Source organism: Tachysurus vachellii, chromosome 22, assembly GCF_030014155.1.
Source record: "Tachysurus vachellii isolate PV-2020 chromosome 22, HZAU_Pvac_v1, whole genome shotgun sequence".
Taxonomy (NCBI): domain Eukaryota; kingdom Metazoa; phylum Chordata; class Actinopteri; order Siluriformes; family Bagridae; genus Tachysurus; species Tachysurus vachellii.
Genome location: NC_083481.1, coordinates 12,585,274 through 12,610,793, shown reverse-complemented (window position 1 = coordinate 12,610,793; position 25,520 = coordinate 12,585,274). Strand labels below are relative to the sequence as shown.

Sequence of the window (25,520 nt, the reverse complement as noted above, 5' to 3'; positions counted from 1 at the left end):
GATGGGTTGGCACTCCGTCCAGGGTGTATCCTGCCTTGATGCCCGATGACGCCTGAGATAGGCACAGGCTCCCCGTGACCCGAGGTAGTTCGGATAAGCGGTAGAAGATGAATGAATGAATGAATATTATTATTTGTACAGTATCTGTGTACTAAACCCGTGCTCCAAGCCACACGGGGGCGCTAAACAATGTATTTCTATATAGCATTAACACTGTTAAGCTGATAGGAGAAGAAGGACGGTAGTAAATCCTAGGTCTATTGTTGTCATTAAGTTTGCTGGTTATTTCTGCAGCTTTGTTAAAGCTGTTTAACGTCACCATGACGAATCTGCAATCTCTGAGCATTTTCCTAACAGAACGTTTAATGCTGGCGGCCCAGGAGATTTTCAAGGCAGTGGAAGTTACCGTTACTGAATATCACGACGAAATTTCTCGATCCAGACAAGAAAACGAGCTTCTGAAGAGCAGACTGCTGGAGGCAGGTATACAGTTTTATCCAGGTGAGTCTGCTGGGTGTCATTTAAACCGTTACACTTATTACTTCGACCGGGTTCAAGCTGCTTTCTGAGTCGCTTATGTTTCTGGTTCACTTCAAAATGGCGCTACGGTCACTATATAAGTGCACTAGGTAGGGTGTAGAAGAAAGACCTGAACACCACACGTAGGGGATTAACCAGTAGGGAGGGAATTGGGATGCAGCCAAAGACTGTTAGCTTTAGCGTAAAGTGTAAACACAGACAGACACTCAGGGAAAAGGGAATGAAAATAAACACACCGGTCTGTTTTATTTCTACATACACACATTAAAACTACCTGACTAATACTGCAAATGTTTATTCTGTGCTCTGATACATCACTAGACCTTAAGGTGCGCTGTAGTATTTGGCACTAAGACGTTAGCAAGCGGATCCTTTAAGTCCTGTTAGTTTGAGGTGGAGCCTTTATGGATCAGACTTGTGTATGGATCAGACTTGTGTATGGAGCAGACTTGTTTATGGAGCAGACTTGTGCATGGAGCAGACTTGTGTATGGAGCAGACTTGTGCATAGAGCAGACTTGTGCATAGAGCAGACTTGTGCATGGATCAGACTTGTGCATGGAGCAGACTTGTGTATGGAGCAGACTTGTGCATAGAGCAGACTTGTGTATGGATCAGACTTGTGTATGGAGCAGACTTGTTTATGGAGCAGACTTGTTTATGGAGCAGACTTGTGTATGGAGCAGACTTGTGCATGGAGCAGACTTGTGCATGGAGCAGACTTGTGCATGGAGCAGACTTGTGCATGGAGCAGACTTGTGTATGGAGCAGACTTGTGTATGGAGCAGACTTGTTTATGGAGCAGACTTGTTTATGGAGCAGACTTGTGTATGGAGCAGACTTGTGCATGGAGCAGACTTGTGCATGGAGCAGACTTGTGCATGGAGCAGACTTGTGCATGGAGCAGACTTGTGCATGGAGCAGACTTGTGCATGGAGCAGACTTGTGCATGGAGCAGACTTGTGTATGGAGCAGACTTGTTTATGGAGCAGACTTGTGTATGGAGCAGACTTGTGCATGGAGCAGACTTGTGCATGGAGCAGACTTGTGCATGGAGCAGACTTGTTTATGGAGCAGACTTGTGTATGGAGCAGACTTGTTTTTGGAGCAGACTTGTTTTTGGAGCAGACTTGTGTATGGAGCAGACTTGTGTATGGAGCAGACTTGTGTATGGAGCAGACTTGTTTATGGAGCAGACTTGTGTATGGAGCAGACTTGTTTTTGGAGCAGACTTGTTTTTGGAGCAGACTTGTGTATGGAGCAGACTTGTGTATGGAGCAGACTTGTTTATGGAGCAGACTTGTGTATGGAGCAGACTTGTTTTTGGAGCAGACTTGTTTTTGGAGCAGACTTGTGTATGGAGCAGACTTGTGTATGGAGCAGACTTGTGTATGGAGCAGACTTGTTTATGGAGCAGACTTGTGTATGGAGCAGACTTGTGTATGGAGCAGACTTGTGCATGGAGCAGACTTGTGCATGGAGCAGACTTGTGCATGGAGCAGACTTGTGCATGGAGCAGACTTGTGCATGGAGCAGACTTGTGCATGGAGCAGACTTGTGCATGGAGCAGACTTGTGCATGGAGCAGACTTGTTTTTGGAATAGACTTGTTTACAGTTTGTCCAGCACATTTTATAGATTGAGATCTGGGTAATTTGGAAGCCAGAACATTTTCATGTTCCTCAAGCTATTCCCTGTACAGTGATTCATCGGTTTCTTCCATCAGTCTGCTCCAATCTTCTAGCTGTCACTGATTTCCCCATTTCAATCTCACAGATTCTTACACTTCCCCATTTTCCCTGCTTCCAAGTGATGACTTCACTTTCTGCCTAATATATCCCACCTCTTGACAGGGGCCATGTTTGTTTGTAATGAGAGATTTATCTGCTGTTCACTTCACCTGTCAGTGGTTTTAATGTTAGGGCTCATATATAAATACATTTACATTTCCAGCATTTGTCAGACGCCCTTATCCAGAGCGACTTACATTATCTCATTTTTTTAATATAGCTGAGCAATTGAGGTTTGAGGGCCTCGCTCAGGGGCCCAACAGTGGCAGCTTGGTGGACCTGGCTACCACATGTTCTCTCTCTCTCTCTCTCTCTCTCTCTCTCTCTCTCTCTCTCTCTCTCTCTCTCTCTATCTATATATATATAGGTCACTATATATGATTAATAAAATGTAAATAAAAGTCTAGTCACAATACAGGACTTTTTCTCTGTGTCTGCCTTCTTATTTTTCCCCCCTCACAGTCAGGGTGTACTTAAGTTAACACTGACCATGTTCTATATCAACTTATTCTAATATTTCTCAGTTTCAGAATTACAGCCTGGGCTGTCTGTCTTCCACGGAGAACCCTGTGTTGGATCTGAGAGAGGAGATCCAGGTGAGAAGATTCAGGTGAAGAAAGAGACAAGCGCTTCCAGGGAAGAGCTTCGAGTTCCACTTCCTCAAACAAACGTGCCTGAAGAACCAGTTTCCCCAAGTGCATGTCTAGAGAATGAACAGAGAATAGAAGAGATGCTACATCCACAGATGACAGACAGCAGTCCTTCACTCCAGGCTCATCAGTGTATGCAGATTAAAGAAGAAACCGATGAGTCGAAGTCTAGTTTGGGAGCAGAGATTTTCTGCACATCACAGAGCAGCATGTCTGATGATCCGAGCAGCGGACTGGCTTCCAACCAGGCGAGTGGGCTTGAAACTGAACTGGACATACTTTCCTCAATGCATAATGCCTCAGAGGTAAGTGACCTCAATTTGTGATCTTTTAAATAAACCATTACATTTAATGGTTAGGTAAATTTGTAGATTTAATATTGTAGCCTAAATCATTCATTGTGTCTAAGTGATGACTAAAATGCAATGCAACACTGAATTACATTCACTTTTTCATGACGTCAGCTTTATTATTATTATTATTATTATTATTATTATTATTATTATTATTATTAATAGTAGTAGTAGTAGTAGTAGTAGTAGTATTTGTTATGTTGAGAGAATATAGTGTAAGAGCAGTGCAACAGAAGTTTTGCTTTTCAGTGTGAAACGTTTTCTCTCTGTCATTATTGAAAAGCCTTAACTGGGTCTTAGAATGAAATTCAGTCAGCAACATGGATTACTTTTTATTATGTCACTAAAAAAAGCAGGTGTATTGCATTTCATATTTTCTTATTTTTTGTCTGGCATGGAATCTTCTCCACGTTCATTCTTTCAGGACAGAAGTGCTAAAATAAGTTTGATGTGTAGGTCTATGTTCATGAACTTTTCAAATGTAGGTGTGTCTTTTGACTATATGTAAAATTCATAAAAATACATACTAAATAGTAAACAATATCAATCGAGTACATTATCGCTGAAGGCAATTTAACCAAAATTGAGCATTTTTGTAGATTAGAAGTCTGTTTGGTTCACCATGCTTTTGTGATGAAATATCGCACTGCTTAGCAAAATTGATGAATCGATCAGTCTTAACAAGGCACTGAACCACCTTCAACAAAGCAATTATCCTACCCATATTTTACACTGGTGATTTTTTTTCCAAAAAGTCACACTTTAGTTTGAATAAAAAATTGGAATGGTTCTAATGTCATGAAAGCGGAGTTTATTTTGAAACTTGAAGGAAGCTAAACAATGATGTTTGGCTTCTTTTCCCATCATATATCAACCTACCCATAGTGTAGAAGAGTAAGCTAATGGGTCCTATTACTGGCTAATTTCCAATTTTTTGAGGCATAACACAACACACACCTACAAGATGGATAATTATACGATACTCGTTATGATGGTAAATTGCGACCATAAAGAGATGCACCTGGATTGCATTCAATGATCCATTGGCATCAAGGCAGCCAGTTTGTGCCAATAAAACATACCACAACAGCCTGATGTGTTGTGTCCATGGATTCATTCTGTTCCCAAATTCTGGCTGTACTATCTGCATGTCAAAGAAAAACAAAATCAAGATTCATCAAGCAGGGGATTAATTTCCAAATCCAGTTTTGGTGACCCAGTATCCACTGTGTCCATAGATTCCTGTTTCTTCTGACTGACTAATGTGGTTGGTGGGTGTATTTGCCAACTTAAATTTTCCCATTGAAACGATCATGTGGTGTGAGGTAGTGGTGCATTTTTTTCAAACACTTTTGCACTTCTAGTTTTTTTTAATATGTGAATAAAATGTGTCCAAATTTGTGCATTTTACTAATCATCATCTGGTACGACCATCAAGAAAAGAGCATTTTGAGACTTTGCATATTGAACACAATTCAGTAGCAGGAAGTGACATCATACAGCAACATGCCAAGGATCCTTGGAAACATCTAGAAGGTTTGTAAGACTTTGTCAAATTTAGAAAGCTTTCAACCTTTTTAAGCGCCGATACGTAGTTGTTGCATAAGGCCGTAATGAGGTATGAACTCAAGAAAACAATGCAAATCAAATTGTATTCGTAAACCTAGATCTTTTTTTTTAATAGAAATTTCACAATGTACGTTGATGAGATTTATCAGTTCCGCACCTCAAAAAACCTCATGCGGTGCAACCATTGTGATTTTTCCATTTCCTCTTTCTGTGGTTTTATACACATTATGATGTTATACTTACAGTTCTTTATTAAACTGTAGTTTAATTCGAAACAAAAATCTTTACATTTAATGTCTTTTCCCGCTATTAATACTTGAGGATGGACATTTCGTTTGTTTTGTATTTGTAAACCTGTTTTTATTAAGAATGCGTATATTAACCTTTTATAACCTTGTTTCCTAGATGCCACTAAGTAGCAAAGGAAAAAGTGCACGTCACAGGCAGCGGGTTAACTCTGACCCTAACGCACGAGCTGAGTATCTCGCTAAAAGGAAAGAAAGGTAATGAAGCCTGTTAAAAAGAAACCATTATGACCATGTGTTAATCAGGCCCAGTTGTATTCTGTAAAGTTTAAAGTGCTCATATTCTATATTTATAGATATTTTTAATTGTTTTCCCCTCGAGCATCCACTATTGTGCTGTAACGTAAAATAATGTTGTTCTATGCACCAAAAATAGTTTATCTTGTAAATAGCTTGTCCAATTTACAAGCTCTTAATCCTTTAGGTTTAAACATGCTCTGATTGGCTGCCCTGTTTTGCAGCTTATTAAACAAAACCTTCTTGATCGCTTTATATTTAAATAAATGTCTATATTTAAAGGGCTGTTTTTGTAGCATTGCTTCAGCCTGTGCACTTTAAACTTCTGTCCTTTGGAATATCGTATATCATGCGTTTTAAAATTGGTTGTTTACAATCTAATTCATGTCCCACGATTCTACATTATTGTTTTAGTTATCAAAGAAGAAAACAGCTGGGAAAGATTAAATATATAAAGTCATGTGACCTGCCAAAGACCGAGAGGAAGAAACAGAGAGCACAATGGAGGGCTGCATCCAAACAGTACAGGCAGAGAAGAAAGATGACCGAGGCAGTGTTCAATTTTATACCTCTGCCCATGGAGTGTGCTCCAGCAAACCTGGAAGATGTAGATGTAAATAGCACAGCAGAAGAACACTCGGCCAATACAGGTCAAGCTTTTACAGACTCTTGTCCTCTGAAGGAGGCATTTAGTCTACTTCACTGGTGTCCTCCAGACCAGAGAGCAAGCAAAGAAAGATTACTTCCTCAGCTGAGAAACAGTTGCGAGGAACTGCAAAGAGAACTTCAACTAGGAAAACTTGAAGGAAACAAAAAGTGACCATTCTTCGTGAGCTTTAGGATCATCACCTGTTATCATCTTTCACAGGTTGACCTGGTTCTTGAGGTTTTACAGTACGGTGGAACCTCTTTATTCCAGGTCTCATCATCACATCCATATCTGGGACTTCCCCAAGTTTGCATTTAACTGCATCACAAATGACATACTTTACACTATGCACTTGCAATATTCAATCTACAGTCTAGTGTATGGATTTTAGTAGGGTTCTATAGTATTATCTTAAATGGAACACTACATTTTTAATTTTTTTTTCGTTTCCCAGACGACAGCAAAAGATACGTAATCCACCTCCGCTAGCTTTAGCAGAATACAATTTTTAATAGTGTTCAAAATGAAATGACACAAAGTGGCACAAAATATTTTTTCCCTGTTTGAACACACAACTGACTATTTATACCACACAATGGTGTAGAATAGCGCACAAGTATGTGAATTGGAACACACCTTTTGTATGGTGCTGTAGCTTTACCATTTCCCTTCATTGGAGCTAAGTGGCCCAGAACAGTGCCCCTGTGCACAAATCAATGTCCATGAACAGTTTGCCAAGATTGAAGTGAAGATCTTGAGTGAACACTACTGGGATGAACTGGGACACTGACTGCACCTCAGTGACTGACCTTACTAGTGCTCTGTAAAAGCAAATGGGAGGCTCAATCTTGAATGGAATGTTCAGAAAGCACATGAGAGAGTTATGTCAGATGTCCACAAACCTTTGACCATATAGTGTACTTTAGTGAATATATCCATACCGTAATATCAGTATCAGAGCCAACAACATTGTTCTTCTATAAGTTCAGCCGCCCATATTGGGTGAAGTTAAACATGCTGTGATTTGATTCTGTTCAATTTAAAACACTCTGATTCAAATCTAATGTAAAGTTCACACAGCGGGCCTCATTTATCAAGATGGACATCACCAAGTTTATTTGAAAATAATTGGTAGTTGAAGAAATGGAATATTCCTTAAACTCTGGTTCACAAAAAACATCTGTATCCTATGTGAGACCTTGAGTTTGTGTACATTTATGTATAAACAACATGTTTTTTTTTTGACATGCATTCCACTTATTATAAATTATTTTAAAGAAAATGTATTGTTAATGTTCTATGTGGCATTTAAGACCCAATAAAATTGGTTTATTCTGCTGTATGGAATTGAGTATTGATCTTTATTGGCAATAGTTTTATTGAAATGTTTTATTAAAAGGTTGAATTATTGATGTATCAACATACAGTATTGAGACAAATGATGCTAATTTTTTTTTTTAAAACACATGGGTGAAACCTCCTATGAGTTGCTGTGGCCTAAGAGCAAATGAAAAAAAAATTCATTATTTAAAACATAATATATTTTTAAAAATGATAAATTACGTGTACTTGGGTAAAATATGCTTTAATTACGGTATTATATATTGGTTCTAATGAGATTTGTTTTTCCCATTAGCACCAAGTTAAAGTAGCTTCCAAAGTATTCAGCTCCAACCACCATAATTATTTAATTTTTTTCTGAATTACAAATAATACATGCACACTTTCTTCCTGTCAGTGTTTTTAATACAAGCTTGGATTATCTAACAGTGAATTTAGTGAAAATAGTGTGTAGAACAGTGTGTGTGTAGGTATTATTTGTATTCCAGATGAATTTAAAGACTTTTAATATGGGTGAATACTTTTATTTTATACAGTTTATTTGAAGAAGATAAAAAAAACCTTCATGTGCTGCTGTGTTGTTGTTTTTTTCCTTTTCATTTCCTTTTCATTTTAGTAGTATTTTACGAAGAGAGAGAGAGAGAATTAAATAATAAACGCTATGCCTCAAGCTTTTATCCCCCTTGATCTAATCCACAGTTTATAATATCAGTTAACTCTTCATGGCGGATCTTTGTGAAGGCTTGTACTGATTGTGAATGACTGTTGTATTGATTGCCATTACATTTGTGTTGTTCATGAAGCATGTGAATCATGATATATGATATAATTGATTTGTATAAGCTGTAGGTATATAGCTTGATTTCAGATGTGGGGGTAGGTTTCGTGTTACTGTTACTGTTGCACAAAGACAAGTTCAAACAAATGTAGAAATGACGCTGGGATATGTTAGTGTTTGATAGATATAATACAAAGGTGACATGAACATCAGCCTAATATAAATAAGGTACCAAATGTGTGTCCGTTTGTGTACAAGGCTTTTAACAGATTTGTATGAAATATTGTAGGTTTATTATCTCTAATACATTTCATGTCCTCCCATATATTTTTAATCCCTCTGCACACCAAGATAATACCTCAATCTGCATATAAAATGTTCACATTATGAATGTAGGACTTAACCGAGACCAGAATAGTGGTTTCACTATACCTGATACTACATACTGGCTCCTCAGAAGGTTAACCAGGTTTACAAATCACCATGAGCATCCTTGTTTGAAGATAAAAACGCCACTTGGGAATGGAAAATCAGGTTGTTACTCATGCGATCAGAATAATTAGGAATGAAAGCAGGTTTAAAGAGAGCAAGTGAACCAAATCTGATTCGTCAGCGCTGACCGTCGTCTATCTACGTAGGTTGTCACGGAAACGATGAAGGCAGGAGACATTGCACGATTAAGAGTAGAATATAGAACACAATAGATTTTTTAAGGTTCTTATGTTATGGACATAACCTAGAACGTTCCTAAATACTTTCTGTTTACGAAATTTGTGCGGATCGTGTCGCAGATCGTCTTTATTAGCATGAACAAAGCTTTTGGAAAAAAGTCACATTTTCATTTAGAAATATTTGCTAGTTAATCAGATCTGTCTGAACATAGCCTAAGTGTGTAGATGTTCTTGTAGCTGGTACACACCATTTAACAAATATTTAGTGAAGTAGTTTGGTAAGCTAGTAGCTTTGTACTGTACATAATTGTTGCTGTAATATCTCTTTTTGTGTTGTACAATTACTACAACTTGTATTTGTACTGTTACTAGTATTAGTACTATTTCTACTTGTATTATATACTACTAATAGTAGCATTAATTCTACTTGTAATGTTACTCCTACTACTACTACGGTTTATTTCAATATAGTTAGATATGCTTAAATTGCCAAAAAATAATAACCAAATCTATTCCCAGTTGCTCCTTCTCACAATGTTATTTCAGCCTTTTTTTTGTTATCATAGCTTTGTTTGTGAAAATCCTATTAATTCTGTCATTTATTCTTTCCTACTACAGCTTCCATTAACAAGCAGAGTGAAGGCCGGTCAACCTAAAAGATGTGTTAATTACAATCCAACAGAGCAGGATAAAGTACTCCAAAGAAGAGAAAAGTAAGTCTTAAGACATTTCGTATTTCGTAGTTTGAGTAGCATTCCTTTATGTTCGGGTGACACATTAGGAGACGGAACATGGTGGATATTGTTTTGGTATTAAGAGTTATTCAATGGAAGAATAGGAAATTCTACATTCTATCGAATTATTTTTTGTCTGATCAAGCAGCAGTGTCCATGCCACGATCAAAAAAGTTTATTTAAAAAGTAGATAAACGGTGTATAAAACTGTCACATGATTAAAAAAAACAGAACAAAAAAAAAACACACAGCACTAAGTGTGACAGAGAAACTCATAGCGCCTTTCGTTAGTCACAAGCTGGTGTTGTGAGTTCTATAGGTCATATCTTCAGAAAAAAATATACTGCAAAATACTATAATTCTGTCTCACTCCCTCTCCTGCCAGTCACCTACCAGTGACACAGTGCTGACTGTACATTACTATTATAGTTTTGAAGACTTCAAATGTCGCATACACATAACAGTGAATCTCCCAGCTTGTTAGGAAGCCTTGGCCATAGCACAAGGTCAGCTGTGATACATAGCCCCTGAAGCAGAGAGGGCTCAAGGGCCCAAAAGTAGCAGCTTTGGAAGTTAAGGGGCTTAAAACCTTGACCTGCTGATCAGTAACCCAGAGCATTAACCATTGAGGCACTACTGCCCAGTGTACAGCGCTAATGATTCACAGATTAATAAGCCCTAGCATCTATAACTACTTATCAAGCGATTATTGCTTTTATTGATCAATTTTATTTGTATCCTTTCCAGCAAAATTGCTTATTTTTTATAATTCCTACAAATCTTATGTGACCGTATACTGCAACAAGATGTGTTGTGGTTAGCTTTGTAAGCTATTTTGTTAATGCTAAATGTAAAAATGCTATTTCCATTATATACACTACATGGCCAAAAGTATGTGGACAGCTGGGTCCCATAGCCATATATGCCTTCCTAATATCTAGAACAATAAAGCCACTGTGTTAACATAGGTGTTCCCTTAACATGTTTGTGGCACAAATATAAGTGTGATGGTCAGGTGTACACAACATTTTGGCTATACAGTGACAACTTCAAGTCAATAAATCAGTTGATAAGTTTTATATTTTGTATCAAAATCTAAAACAAAAACAAATTATTCCTCCTTCTGCCAGTTTTGATGAGCGATAGAGAGAGACAGATATACAGACAGACAAAAACACAGATTGAGAGAGAGGCTGTGAGGAAAGGTGGTGCACTGAGCAAAAAACAGAAGTGTGCAGCTTCTTAGCAAAATAAACAGTTTTTTTATTTAGCAATGGTCAGCATTGCCATGTTCTCCCGTGCCTTTGATAGCGATTGAGTTTTAGTGCAGTCTGCATTCCCTGTGCTGGGAAATGAAGGGTAATGTATAATTTGGGGAGTTCAGAAAGTTGTCAAATCCTTCTACATTTTTGAGCAGTTACAGAAGGACAGAAAAAATAGAGCAAAGAGAAAAACTGATAGTTAAACAACAGGAGCTGGAAATACACTGTAATAATCTGTAAAAGTCAAAAGTTGAAGATAGCCACCCGATAATACACTGAGATCAACTGAGAAAATGTTACCATAGCAACCCTAATACAGTTTTGTAAGTATTCAAACATCTTATATTATTATAATATGTTACTTTTGCTCCAAGTCACATACATCCAATAGTCAGCTAAATATGACAGTTTGTTAATTTGTTGACAAAGTTAATTTTTCAATGAGAACAAATGGATAAATTCTAAATGGCCATACCAATTGCACCATTTCTAGAGCGTTTCCCTTTTTTGCTGATTATTTCCTTTCCATCTAATAGCAATTTCCTCGATTTGCAAAATACTGCAAATTGATGAATTCTTAAAGAAAAGTGACACATATTGTGTAGAGTGGGGTAAGTGCTTATAGCGTTTATCAAAAGTCTCGCTCATTAGAATTCCTACGAATTGTGTGTCCGAGATTGAAACACTGACTTATTAGGAATAAGGGGGAAATATTAGGAGTCTTTTCTCCATGATGAAAAGAAACATGTTTATCAAATATTTGTTTTTTTTTCCACGCCTTCGTCCTATTCCGAATCGAATACTTTGGAGGTAAACGGTATCTAGTTGATATGCAATTGAGCCCTGTCTCATTGCAGGATAGAATAAAGTTAAACTTAATGTGGTCCTGGAGTCTGGCTTTCATGACATTAATTACTCTTAAGAAACATTTCCAAGGTGGAATGTCATATGTAGCTTAGTTTCCAATCCACTGGCTATATACTGATCAAACATCATCACATTCATGGTGTTCAAATGTTTGATTTTCCTTCAAAAAATATAACTACAGGAAAAACAATAACCAAGGCATCTAAGGCTTGTGGGTAAAAAATGTATACAATAATTGTTAGATACTCTGTAAACTGTGACTGAGACTAGTCTAGTCTATGATTCTGAGGAGGTTGTCGATAGGCTGTGCTTTAACATTTAAGTAATGTTTCCTCAGGATTAGCATGTCTGAGTATGAGATGTGTTAATATGTGAAATATAAATATTAAATCGCACTGTTGAGAGTGCTTGGGCCCTAAAGATTGAAACCATGTGGCTGTAAACAACAAACAAAACATCACATTTAATTCAGCCTAGCCTAATTGGAACTGCAAAGCACCTAATGAACACTAAATAACAAAAGAGTGCAAGTTAAAGGGGTTAACATTTGCCTGAACAGTGACAGAATATGTGTTTATGCAATTCTCTTTTTCGCTCAATTTCAATTTTAGATATTCTATGATAAGAGCTCGTGGAATTGGCAAACTACCAAAAGTTGGAAGAGAAAGAAAAACAGAGCCGAGGATAGAAAATCAGAGAGCTTGTAGGAAGAAGGAGAGACTCCCAGAAGTATTCATGTTGGAGGAAGAACAATGCATGCCAAGACGTAAGCAGAAATCATCTCTCATACATATATATGTATATATACAATTATTGGCATAACTTGTTATACGTTATATGTAAATTGACTGTTTCTTTTGCCTTGTGCTGTGATTTAGAGTTATGCATAAGCACAGGGAGCTTGAATGAGAGGGACGTTCAACCTGGCCACAAACCTTCTGCAGTTTACCAAAGCGAACCCGAAGCTAATCTGTGTGTGGTGTGTGGGAGGAGTTTCAGCTCTCGAGGACTGTTGAAAGTTCACCTGAGAGTTCATTCAGGAGAGAGACCCTATCACTGTCCCTACTGCGATAAAAACTTCAGGCAATCCAGTCACCTTAGTGTGCATATTAGGATCCATACAGGAGAAAAGCCCTATAGCTGTATTTCCTGTGGAAAGAGGTTCAGTGATCGAAGTGCATGCAACAGACATGTTAAGGCTCATCTCGAAAATGCCGAACTTGGCCATCAGAGTTGAAAAGATTCAATAATTCAGAGGGGTGTTTTTTTTTTGGTTTGTTTTTTAATTATGTTTTCTTTCTCTTGCTGTTTTGCCTCTCTTTCTGTGATTATAGAAAAACAGAATCTAGTATATTTTATTTTTTAGAGGGTTTTTTTTTCCCTACTTGAAACTTTTAATATATTCCAAAAAAAAATTAGACACTGTATGGCCTAAAGCAGGATGTTTATACTTTTTAAATATAATTACTACAAAGATGCTTACAAGGCTAACAGATATACTAAAGGGGATTAGCATGGACTGTATTCTATAGGGCTTGAAGATGGGTCTTATAAGTTTTAGAATTTTTTAGTCATTTGGATCAGTGTCTTTTATAGAACAATGTATATTAAAAAAACACTATGATTCATCTTAGGTAAATGTAACAGTCTGTTTCTGACAGAAAATGGTAATGTTGTAGCACTGTTTTTGTTCATTTCTCAAGAACCTGACTTGTCAAATATTTGTAAAGCTGCTGTTTTTTTTAACTAACATTATTCACAAAAATACACTATGTAAACAGTGTTCATTTGCCGTTTATTGATGTTTAATAGGACCAGTTGGACTCAACAGTGCACACACTTACAAAAGCTGAGCGATCTAAGGAAGAGCTCTGTCATGGTTATAGGCATTAAAATGCACAGCATGACATAGTTTAAATGTCTTAAGGATTGGTTATAATCCAGTCTAATATAAAGGAGAATATTCAATGTGAGGAAAATTGAACATTTATAAAGCAACACATGGGTGAATTTATCTAAAATTAATGACTGGAAATGGAATCACATCGAGGTGGAAAATAGCATTTCAACAGTGTCTTAAAAAAACTAGGAATTGTAATGAGCGAGAGTCGTCCAAATACGAATGAATTCTTAAAAAAGCTACCTTTTTTGTTTTGTTTTGTTTTTTTACCCCACTGTAATTTAAATTCTTTGCCATTACACCAAGTTGAATATTTATAACTTAAAGCTGGAGCTAGACATTTAGCTTTGTATCACTATGACATCACAAAACTATGAAATGTATTTAAAACCCTTTAAATGTATTAAAGGGTTTTAAATACATATCTCCATCAGTTTCGGTTTAAATGAATATAAGGTACATTTATATATTTGTATATTAGGGTATTGAGTTATATTTTGTAACTCGGCTCGGAAAGCTGTCTACATTCAAGCTGTTTAAGTGGAGAATGTTCTAATGTTGTACAGATAATGAATTGAAAAATGTGTTGATTTGGTTTCAGAGAGGTCAGATCATTTTGCATCAAGCTTTCACTATACTAGAGAGTCTCATTTCAGTTCTATATTATGAAACATACAGTATACAGTGTGGACTTGTCTGTAGATACATAGAGCTCCACTCTTTATGAAGATTAACCTTGGCTGAACTGCTTATAGAAAGTCCTTCATACATATTAAATTAAATTCAAGTGTTAATAGAGGCCCTCTGGGCCAAGACTCATGCTGCCCCTCATGGGTCATGCCCCGCAGTGGCTTAGTTAAAAAATATTCAACAGCTACCAAGATCTTGTTGCAAACATTATTGCAAACATGCAAAGCAGAATTAAGATGAAAAACTATTACATTTCCATAAAACACTTGTAGACAGTTGTACAGATGTACAGAACCAATTTGATTGCAGGAGATGCACATGAAATTCCTACAGTATATCCTAAAACACACACACACACACACACACACACACAAAAATAGATTCCAGCTACATTGTATATCCTGGGTAAATAAAATGCCTGAATAGGGAAAGGACAATCCTATTGCAATCTTCAATAGTTGTCAAGAATATCAGCACTCCAACTGCTCTGGGAAACACTGACCAGTATACAGGTGAAAGCTAAAAAAAAAAAAAGGTAATGAATAAATACTGGAGATCTATGTCAGGAGATCTGTCAATGTGTACCATTGAGAGAAAAGAGGAATAGCTAGGCTGTTTATACTTATTTTCAAAGCCGCCACCAGCTATCTCCATATTGAAAATCCAGCTAGCCCAGATCTAAACTCCCATCACACTGGCACTGTGCAGAACAAGTGCCTCCTGTGTTCGAATACATATATAATCAATCTCTGTTTTGGTCAATTTGGTTGCTAAGATCAAAGATCAAAAAAAGATGAACTGAAGAGTCTACCATCTACTCTCACAAACTTTGATCTTCACTAAATCAAAAAAAAGTGTTTAGTTTAACAAGAAAATGTCATTTGAGTGACCTTGCAACTGACCAGTCAGCAAACGTGTGAGAATGTTGTGTTTAATAATCAGGGTTGGTAAATAGATCAGATCCCAGCCATCAAGCTCCTGAAGCCTGTGGCTGAAAATTGTAAAAGTACTTTTTTAAAAATGAGAATGTACTCCAATAAATTTGATAGTGGGATGTGGTAGCTCAGTGGTTAAGGTGTTGGACTACTGATCAGAAGGTCATGGGTTCAAACCCCATGTCCACCAACCTGCCATTGCTGAGCCCCTGAGCAAGGCCCTTAACCCTTAATTGCTAAGTTGTATAAATTGAAATAAAAATGTAAATCACTCTGGATAAGGGTGTCTGGTGAATGTAATGATAGTGATCCTGATCTTGTTCAAGAAATTCAAATTATGTGATAAGCTGTACAAAAAATGTTATCCAATTATGAAATTCTATCAACTTCCATCCTTACTGCTGTGCATACATTGCTAATTTCTTGTTTTCCTTCTTCCCTCTGGAGGCACACCATCATGTCAAATTCTAACAGGACTCGCTCGGTTGAAGTAATAGAAATTTACATTCAAATTTCACTACTTTAAATGTCTTTGCTGACCTACTGGTTTAATTCCACAGTGCACTGCATTTTCTAAATGTACGCCAAGGCAAACATTAGCATTATTCGTTACCAGCTACTGCAGCAGTGGTATGAAAAGTGACAAGAAGATTGAGTCGATTAAATAGCACCTTCTATGTGCTGACAGTTGGAGTTCTGGCAGGATAGCCACACTATCAAACAGCAAAGAAACATGTTGATTCTCCATCTCTCAATCACTTCTGTCTTGGAGTCAAAATGGAGTCTTTGTTAATCAGTCTCTCATTCTTACCCCTGTACACTTTAAAGGCCTTCAGAAAATTGGAAATGCTATCTTTAGTCACCCTGGTAACCTCTTTTGGCACTCTAAATGTATCATCTCTATCTAACGGTAGATAATACACATGTTGCTATCCTGTCTATTAACCTTTTGGTGGGCTGACACATAACATTTATGTGCTCTATCTTGAGTATATAATGAGGTACCCAAACAAGATTTGGCCATTCAGTACTCTTTTCTCTTTCGCTCCAAGAGCACATTTCAAATTATTCTTCCTGACAAGAGTCCATTAGTTAAACCAACCACAGATAGAGCGATATGCTCAACAAAATGACATTCTCCACACTCACACAATTTGGTTGTTCTCCTTTAGGAATGCATGGAAACACCAGGTTTGCTCCAGTTGTTTTGTGCTGCTACATGCCCAGGCAGCTGTCAACAATCCTTGCTTATTTCATCACTGTACACCATTCACCATGAAATGCCTGCAGTGTAGTTTGGCACACCAAACCAGTATGTCAAGAATCCCCTTGTGTCTGCTTGTGCTACCAGGCATAGCTTGCAGCAGGTTGCCATGCCATGCCTAATCCAACCCCAGTGTAATGAGCAGGAATGATGAGCATGATTCCTGTTCCTTACTGTTTGAAAGATTTTACAGAAGTATGATGATGATAAAAGTTCATTTCTTTCTTAGTGTGGAGAATGAGTTTAAAGACTGCCCATCATATCCCCCTGCCCAAATGGCAGATCCCACAACACAGTGGAGAATAGCAGCAGCAGCAAGACTGGAGATCCCTGGGGTTAACATAAAAGTCTGCAAAGGGTCAAATGCAGTGGCACAACAGCTCATGCCAGTTTCCTTGAGCATATGGAGGAGAAAGCAGTGGCATGGGTAGATGCATCAATCTTCAACAAAACACCCATTCAAGGCCTTTCCATATGCCCGCGGTGGAACCCAAGGTGACAGTACACTTGCTTCAAAGATGCTCAAGACTTACCATGCCCTCCATATCAGATCATCTTTCACCCACTTTCTCTTCAGCTTTTGCATCTGCCCAAGACATAAGCAGATCTGTTTGCTCAAAGCAGATTTGCAGAGGTACCCCACATACCTCAGCAGGATCTTCCAAACCTTCACATGGTGAGGAAGTAGTTTCTCTGTTGCAGGATTGGCAGGTGACACCATGCTCTCCCTTTTGTTTTTTTTATCAAATGGTTCAGATGGAGCAACTTTCAGCTGCTCCTCATCTTGTTGGCAGACAGAACCCAAGCATTGGGTTGAGTCTAGGTGGGTAATTAAAAAAAAAAACAAGAGAATGTTAATCACACCCAATTTACTAGCTGATTCCAGCAAAAAAAGATAGTAAAAACACAAAAAGATGGCTTAAGAATTGTACTTTTTTCTTTATAAACCAAGCATATGTTGCAAGATGAAAGATGCCACCTCAGAGAGCTTTGCCCCAACAAATTAAACAATGATCTATCTATTCCATCTTAATATCTTCTTTGCATGCACTAGGTGAGAAAGATTTTTTAGAAGAGTTTTATTAATTTTTATTAAGTTTAATTAATAATTGTCACAAGATCTGCATGTCTTTAAAGTACTTAAATTGCTAAATTACTTTAAGCTAATTCTTAATTATCAAGTTAACATGATTAATCAAAGGATTAACAGATCATATCTAATAATAAATGTTGCTTGAAACACTGTGTACGTAAATACAAAGCAGTTTATGCCTGCTAGAAGGTGACAGTTAATGTTAGCAATTAGCATTATCAGGGGCACATAATTATTTTACCACAGCATGTTTGATGTTGCATACTTGTATGCTAGCATGTATGCTAAAGGTTTTATGTTTGCAGTATATGTTGGGAAATAGTTTTCACTCTGTGGCAAGAGATGCCTTGTATTTCATATTTGTTTCTTTCAGCCATTGTCTGCTTACTATGACTAGCTGGTGAAATCATGTAATCTTGATGTGACGAAACAAAGATGTAAAAACTACACACAGTCAGTGCTGCACACACACGCAACCCCAACTATTCTCAGTCAGCCACATAAAGAGAGCCATGACTAGGCACCAAGTAAGAAAGGAATGGTACCACACACACACACACACACAGGACAGTTATGCTTCACGGCTGTAATCTGCAACAATAATAATGATATTATATAACGATAACAGTTATACTGTATAAGCAGAGAATCCTAATGATCATCCAGTCAATTAAAGATACAGTATGTGGCTTAAATTTAAGGCTATTGCTTGACAAAAACATCTTGTACAAGCAGTTCACGATGTGCACAGGGCACAGTAAAAAAAACACAGACCCATTTGAATTGCTAATAAGTTTGACCTCATTTGTAGATCAGAAATTGTGGTCTTGATTAAGTGCTGAAATACCATGTTTATATTCTGTTCAACTAATGTTTATTGACTGTCTTTGCTTATAGCCATTCATTAACCCAGAGGATTCTGGATGAAGACAGAGGGCAGCTGTTGCATAAGCCCAGGCAAATACACTGTGTCAGACACTGGCCTTGCAGCACAGTGGACAGCCCCCTACAGTCTCCAGACAAAAATCAGTGCAAGCTGTGTGGAAAGATTTTCAGGCGAGTTTCTGATGTCAGGATACATGAGCGGGTCCATTCCGGAGAGAGGCCGTACCACTGCCCTTTTTGTGGCAACAAATTCAAACAACAAGGCCACCTTCGGACACACGTTAGGATTCATACAGGAGAGAAACCATTCATATGTCCAAAATGTGGGAGACGTTTTAAAGACCCGAGTGTGAAGAACAAGCATGTAAAGCGGTGTAAAGTTTACTCTGTATAAGTGAAGAAAATTAAGGTGGTCAATTTTTTTTATGACTTTACTATTGTAAACCTGTGTTGCAGTTATATCCTGTTAATGATACTAGTACATTCTGTTGTGTATAATTAAGTAAATTAACAGTTGGCATATTTACTGCTGCCTCATCATGCATTCTGTAAGTATGCTTGCAACACTCTTTGTTTCATTCATTCATTCATTCATTCATTCATTTTCTACCGACTATTCTCGGGTCACGGGGAGCCTGTGCCTATCTCAGGCGTCATCGGGCATCAAGGCAGGATACACCCTGGACGGAGTGCCAACCCATCGCAGGGCACACACACACTCTCATTCACTCACGCAATCACACACTACAGACAATTTTCCAGAGATGCCAATCAACCTACTATGCATGTCTTTGGACCGGGGGAGGAAACCAGAGTATCCGGAGGAAACCCCCGAGGCACGGGGAGAACATGCAAACTCCACACACAAGGCGGAGGCGGGAATCGAACCCCCAACCCTGGAGGTGTGAGGCAAACATGCTAACCACTAAGACACTGTGCCCCCCTCTTTGTTTCATATAAATACAATATGCTCTTACATCACTGCTCCTTTTTCTAAATTACCGTATTTGCATTGATTTAAAACATGCCTTGATACAATTAGCCTTGATACAGTAAGTACAATAATAATTACAGTTAAAACACAGCAATTATGATATTAACACTATAATGAGAATAAATATTTAAAAAAAAAAGGTTTCAGCAGTGTCTTTTAATAAACACAAGAGGGCAGACATATAACATTGTTTGTGTTCCTTACACCAGGGATAATTTTCCCCCTATTGAGTATGCGACAAGGCTTTGCAAAATATTCTTCTTCTTTCATAGATAGATAGATAGATAGATAGATATAAATTAGATTTTAATTGGCATTCCTGAATATATTACTCCAAAAATAATACAATAAACAATCAGGATAAGGCATGCTGACAAAACAGTTCTGGATGGAAACTATTGTCTGCTAGCTGATGACTACCCTATGCAGTAGGTAGAAAAAAAAGTGTAGTATTAGGTCAGTGATAAAACGTTTTAAACCTTGCATTATATAAACCTTACTTAAACTGCATAGGGGTTAAATACAGAAGAACACAACGTTACACAACACACCATATATACCTATACAAGCAACAAAAGGTGGTAGAATTGAATGCCTCAGTGTAGGTGTTTGCAGTGCTCATATTTTTGCTCCTAATGCTTCCAGGCATTTATTGACGCTTGCACACTTTCCGTATATCTGCCTGAGTCAGTCCTGATTTTGTAATTACTTGGCGTGCCATTTATTTTTTAACCTGTTGCATAGCAGTGTTGTAATTTTCAGTTCCCTTACCGTTTGTTTGTACTGAGCCTGCTTTCTGTGTTGTTTGAGCCTGAAGGGCTTTTTAAGCACATGGAAGTATAAACAACATTTGTGTCCTGAGTACAGCTAGGTAATGAATTCACACCAATTCAGCCATTGACTCGATGTTGACCCCCTAAAAGAGCGCTGCAGTGCCAGGAAAGTGACTATGGTTCACTAATGCGCCAGGGAAGTAAAAAAAAAGCTTGCTGATGATACATCTTTCTTTGTTAACCATATCAAATTGTGATACATTATGAAAGCCATAAACACATGTAAGAGTCTAGATATTTGAAGCACATGGAAATGCACTGGAAATTTAAACCTTCTAGTCACTAACACAATTTTAAGAGTGCAATTCTAGACCTAAAAATCACCTTACTTTAATATCCAATATGAAATTGAATGGATATTTTGTTAACATTGTGTTTTAGACTCTAGGCATCAGGAGCTTCAGGGTTGCTATCTGAACAGATTTTCACACTTCTGTGCACTGGATTTGTGGTCGTTTTCCCTAAATCACACAGCAGATCAGAAACATCCTAAATTCATATAGCCCTAATCAGGTATGTTACAGAATGCTAAACACTAACACCATTATTAATGTTTCTATTACATGGAAACTGTTGCAGTTGTGCCATCTGTGAGCGTTAACATGCTCGAGACACATTGAGTTTGACACTTTTTAGGCCGCAACCTTCAGAATTTTGAAGATTGTTGTCTGATTGGCAAAAGAACATTCGCACTTTAGCGGACAAACGGGCATCAAACTACTGTAGGCTTAAAAATGACAGAGATGAGCGATTTTCTCTAGATCTCAGAGTTTTTGTGTGAAGAGTTTTTGTCTCTTAGTGGTAAAGATGAAACAAAAATAATTGAAGTTAAATCATTTTAAATTAATTCTAAATAATTTTTTGTTTTGTAACGGAAACACTTGAAAATTAGTGTTGCAATGCAAATTTAATAGATTTATTAATGTAATTTGTAAAAATGTAATGTCTTTTCCAAATTCAATTCCAATGTTTTCCATTTGATTAATTCTATGATATCCAATCCAACATCATTGCTATTTCTGATACCAATCTTTTACATGGTTAATGGTTAATGGCTTAATGGCATTTCTACTTAGTGGTGAGAAGACTATAATGTGGAAAGAGGTCTATAGCTGGTCATCTGTCATGTCAGTCAAATTGCCTCTTTCTCTGAAGTAGTTTTTGTGTGTTTAGATGTGTCACTAAAATCTGTTTACTGGAAGGTTCATTGGACGAACACAAGGCTTGTCAATAATTTCATTACCATTGCAATTTGTTGTACATGTTGTAGGGGTTTCAAACTTGACCCCAGATCATTATTTCACTAATAGAATAATGAATAGAATTCTAATTTTATTGTATACTCATGCTGCAACTAAACATACCGATGTAAATAGTAGGTAAATTCTTCCTTTATCAATCAAATTTGTTTGACAGCTAACTGTTTTTCTCCATACCTTGCTCCTCCATGCAAGATGTGTGTCTACTCTCCGTGGTGTGCTCTGATTCTTTAACTTAACTTTTTTGGAGCATTGTTCTGAGCCGTCACGGCAGCTGCTCAAGCCTCTGTGCCCGTGTTTGTGCAATTTAATTTTAATGTCATCTGTCACTTCACTTCATATAACATAAGCGTACAATTTTATGCACTATAATAAATTTGTTGTTACAAATTGTATTAAATAAATAAATTAATTAATAAAATTAAATAAATTAATGTTTTCCTGTTTCCAGATAGAAATAGTGGTGAAGAAGTAAATAAAATCCTTCCCAGTTTAGGCTGTGCCCAATTCTGGCTCAAGTCCTTGTAGATATGTAGCACACTAAGAAGATACAGCTATCGACAGAGTTGTACTACATGAATCACTGTCAATTGTTAAAAAAAATGCTACAAAAATAAATAAAATAAAAATAACATTGAATTAATCTCTTGTATAACATACCAGGCAACAAACCTGTTCCTTCTGAGTGGTATAATGCTGGAGAGAGCCTTTAGCCAAATTAGAAAAAAGGACAAACGTTTTGAAAGTGCAGTTCAACAACCAGAGACACGCAGCGAGGGCTGAGACTGATTTAATTGCATTGCCCTAAGGATGATTGGGATGTTTGAGTTAACTGGATAAAATTGAAGAAAAAAAAAATCATGCAGAATTATTTAAAGCAACGTGTTCAGCCATTCTTTCTCGTAATATTGTTGTCAACCAGCCTAATAAGTGAGTCTGAGTTAGTTTGTGGTTGTCAGTAATTTGATTCACTCTTTAGTTATACTTAAATAAAATACCAGAGATTTTCAATTCTTTAACTATCCAGCAGCATGGCAGGCTTTAAAATCTTTATCCTGAAGCACTTCTGACATTCGGTCTAACGAAGGAGAGGAGGTGAACGCAAAACCCTCGCTCATCATAGTTTCAGAATTTTTATATAAAAAATTCTGAATGTAAAAAAAAAAGTATTCATTCTTTTACAGTCATGGCCTTTAACATGACTCCAACACTACTGGCTCCTCCTGTGTGTCTTATAGACTATCTTGAAATGAACACAAGAGGTTGGGATAGTCACTTACATTTCCATCCAGCTGGTATACAGTAGTTTGGACACGAAGTGGACGTATTCTATGCCCTGCTAAGTTTTAAATAAAAAATGCACCCTTCATTCATTTTATAATCCATAACCAATAAGTAACAGAAGTCTTATTCTGTTTTGAAATTCTAAGCTGACATTTTTTTAGATAAAACTTTGATATGCTGGTTAACATTTTTCTACATTATCAATACGGAGTCAAACATCGTTGTGAATAGTGTTGCAGTGGAGATTAGGCAGTGCATCATCTCTACCCGAGAGACGGACGCAGCAGTACTTCAGTCCTTTAGTTTGTCCAGCTTTTTGTCCACTCTACTCAAACAGTCCAGCTTCCATTTATTACTACAAATAATTTTGTTTAATTGAATAATTAACTTTTTTTTTTTTTTTAACTTTCAGCTGCTCAGATCCATATGTTGATACTCACAGATTAGGTTAAGCAAGAACAATCACAAATTCTGGGAATGCTGAATGAACACTAAACAAGTCACAAATACAGAACTCCGGCTTATATTGACACACTGGAGGACTTGAAATTCCCACTGGATACCAGTGAGGATGTAGAACATATCGAATCCAGGCTTGATGAAACCGCAAAGGCTTGATACAAAAATATATGTAGACAGAGATACTACACAAGTAATTTTAACAATCCAGTCACATAACTGACCAAAAGTGTGCCATCTTATTTGTTTGTTTGCGTCCTGATCATCCTTAACGTCAATGACACAGTGGTTTACTAAATTGTTTTCCCATTCTAACAGAGAAAAATTCTATCAACACTTGGAGGGCAAGATGTCAGGAAAGTGACCTGGAACATATCGGCTCACATTTTTAGTGACAATGTTAGCAAAAACTCTGCTGGAAGGGGGTCCAACCAACAGCTGCATGAAAACAAATGGGATTCTTAACCATACAGTATGTATTTCTGTGGTTAATTAGACAGTTTTAATTTTGCCACATATGTGATTATAATATATACAGTTGTATGACAAACATTTGGACCCTCTGACTAAATTAAATATTTTGAACATCATTTTGAACATGTGAACACCTCTGCATAACATTTTCTGCAAATGTTAATGCACAAAAAATAATAAAGAAAGAAATAGAATAATCATGCCATTGACTTACTTTATTTTTTTATTTTATTTACTTTATTATCTAAGACTTTACTACTTATGTATGTTTTTACCTAGCCTACGATGGGAAATATTTTCATATAACAGTTCCAAAAATCCCAAACTGTTATATTGTTATATTCACTAAAAAAGGTCTCAACTAAAAACCAACAGCCTTCTGACTAGTTTTCTATCAGTCTTGTGACAAAAAAATAATTGCAGTTTTATTATGGGATGCAAACAAACAGGTAAAGGGTTACATTATGGGATGCAAACAAATCACAAGTCACAAATTCTATGATTTCTACCTTGACTTGCTTTCAGTTGTCTATGACCTGAAACATGATTTGACTTTATAAAAGTCAGTCTTAAATTCTGACTGACGTTTACTTATTATGCTGCTATAACCTGCTGTAGTTAATTAATTGCTAAATAATTTAAATGTTTAGAAAACCTGAGAAGTCATTCTCCTTCTGTAAAATATCTGTCATTTAGTGGCATTTAACTTTTATTTGAAAGCTTAATGGTAAGTTGCAACTGGCATCACTTTGTATATCAGTCAAAATGAGTAAACAAGAGTCCCATCCTATCCCCAAATGACTATAAACACTCCTATTTTCAATAGAGTTATTATTAGTACACTACAGTGACAGCTGGTTGTGATATTAGATGGGAGGGCTAAGATTTTGAATCTATCAGTAGCTTGACAATGAAATTATTAGGGAGGAGCAATGTATTATATTACAAATCCATCAGTGGAATATAAAGAAGATGTTTGGCATCCTATGTGTACTACTCACACATAAAGGCAGATTTGCAGCTTCTGTAATGCTTTAAACCACATGCTGCTTGACCATCTTCCTCCGCAACTGGATCCGGAACATTTGAACTGGGAGACCTCAGTCCGCAATGACTGGCAACAACACCTCCAGCACCAGCACACTGAACACCAACTGTCCCCAGGGCTGCATGCTCAGTCCACTGCTGTTTACCCTGATGACTGTGCTGCAAAGTACAGTTCAACTTACATCAGGTTTGCTGATGAAACTAGTGCTGTAGGCCCCATCAGGAAGAGCAATGAATCCAAAAAAGGACAAAGTGAACCCACTTGCAGAATGGTGTAAAGACAACAATCTGTCTCCTAATATTGATAAGGCAAAAACAACGATTGTTGGTGATTAAGGACACAAGTAGGCCACTGAACAACTATGGAGAGTCTAAAGTTCCAGGTTTCATGGTGTGCACATATCAGAGAACCTTTGGAATCCTGCCTAGCCAACAAGGCCCAGCAGCAAGGCTGAAATGAGCTAAGCTTCCCCCTCCTATCCTCACCACCTTTATAAAGATATAATGTCTCACATTTGGTACAGAAACTGCACCATTTCTGACAGCAGATAATTGTGATAACAGATGAAAAGTTTTCCAATCATCAACACCTCATACAACTACCATTGCAAGCCTCCCGCCCCTGGCATTGACTCTTTACCCTCTAGCCATCTGGCAGA

At 37.2% G+C, this 25,520-nt stretch overlaps 1 protein-coding gene across 4 annotated transcripts; it reads left to right on the top strand.

The window, feature by feature from the left end:
- Positions 1-212: 212 nt before the first annotated feature.
- Positions 213-18,945, top strand: si:ch211-86h15.1 (uncharacterized protein LOC558435 homolog). 4 transcript variants are annotated; one of them, XM_060858166.1, is made up of 5 exons: positions 213-501; positions 2,859-3,283; positions 9,500-9,594; positions 12,356-12,510; positions 12,623-13,698. In XM_060858166.1, exons 1-5 carry the CDS (start codon positions 321-323, stop codon positions 12,979-12,981), a joined length of 1,215 nt encoding a protein of 404 aa, XP_060714149.1. In that variant the 5' UTR covers positions 213-320; the 3' UTR covers positions 12,982-13,698. The 4 variants fall into 4 exon arrangements, with proteins under 4 accessions (XP_060714149.1, XP_060714148.1, XP_060714151.1 ...); XM_060858165.1 differs by having other exon boundaries at positions 2,853-3,283; positions 12,623-13,687; XM_060858168.1 differs by lacking the exons at positions 12,356-12,510; positions 12,623-13,698 and adding an exon at positions 18,524-18,945 and having other exon boundaries at positions 2,853-3,283.
- The last annotated feature ends 6,575 nt before the right edge of the window (positions 18,946-25,520 follow it).

What these genes read in the sequence shown, in the direction of transcription:
- si:ch211-86h15.1 (XM_060858165.1), top strand. Translation starts at nt 321, where the DNA reads ATGACGAATCTGCAATCTCTGAGCATTTTCCTAACAGAACGTTTAATG. An exon ending in CAATGCATAATGCCTCAGAG is followed by an intron (nt 3,284 to 9,499) that starts GTAAGTGACCTC and finishes TTCCTACTACAG; the next exon opens with CTTCCATTAACAAGCAGAGT. An exon ending in AGAACAATGCATGCCAAGAC is followed by an intron (nt 12,511 to 12,622) that starts GTAAGCAGAAAT and finishes GCTGTGATTTAG; the next exon opens with AGTTATGCATAAGCACAGGG.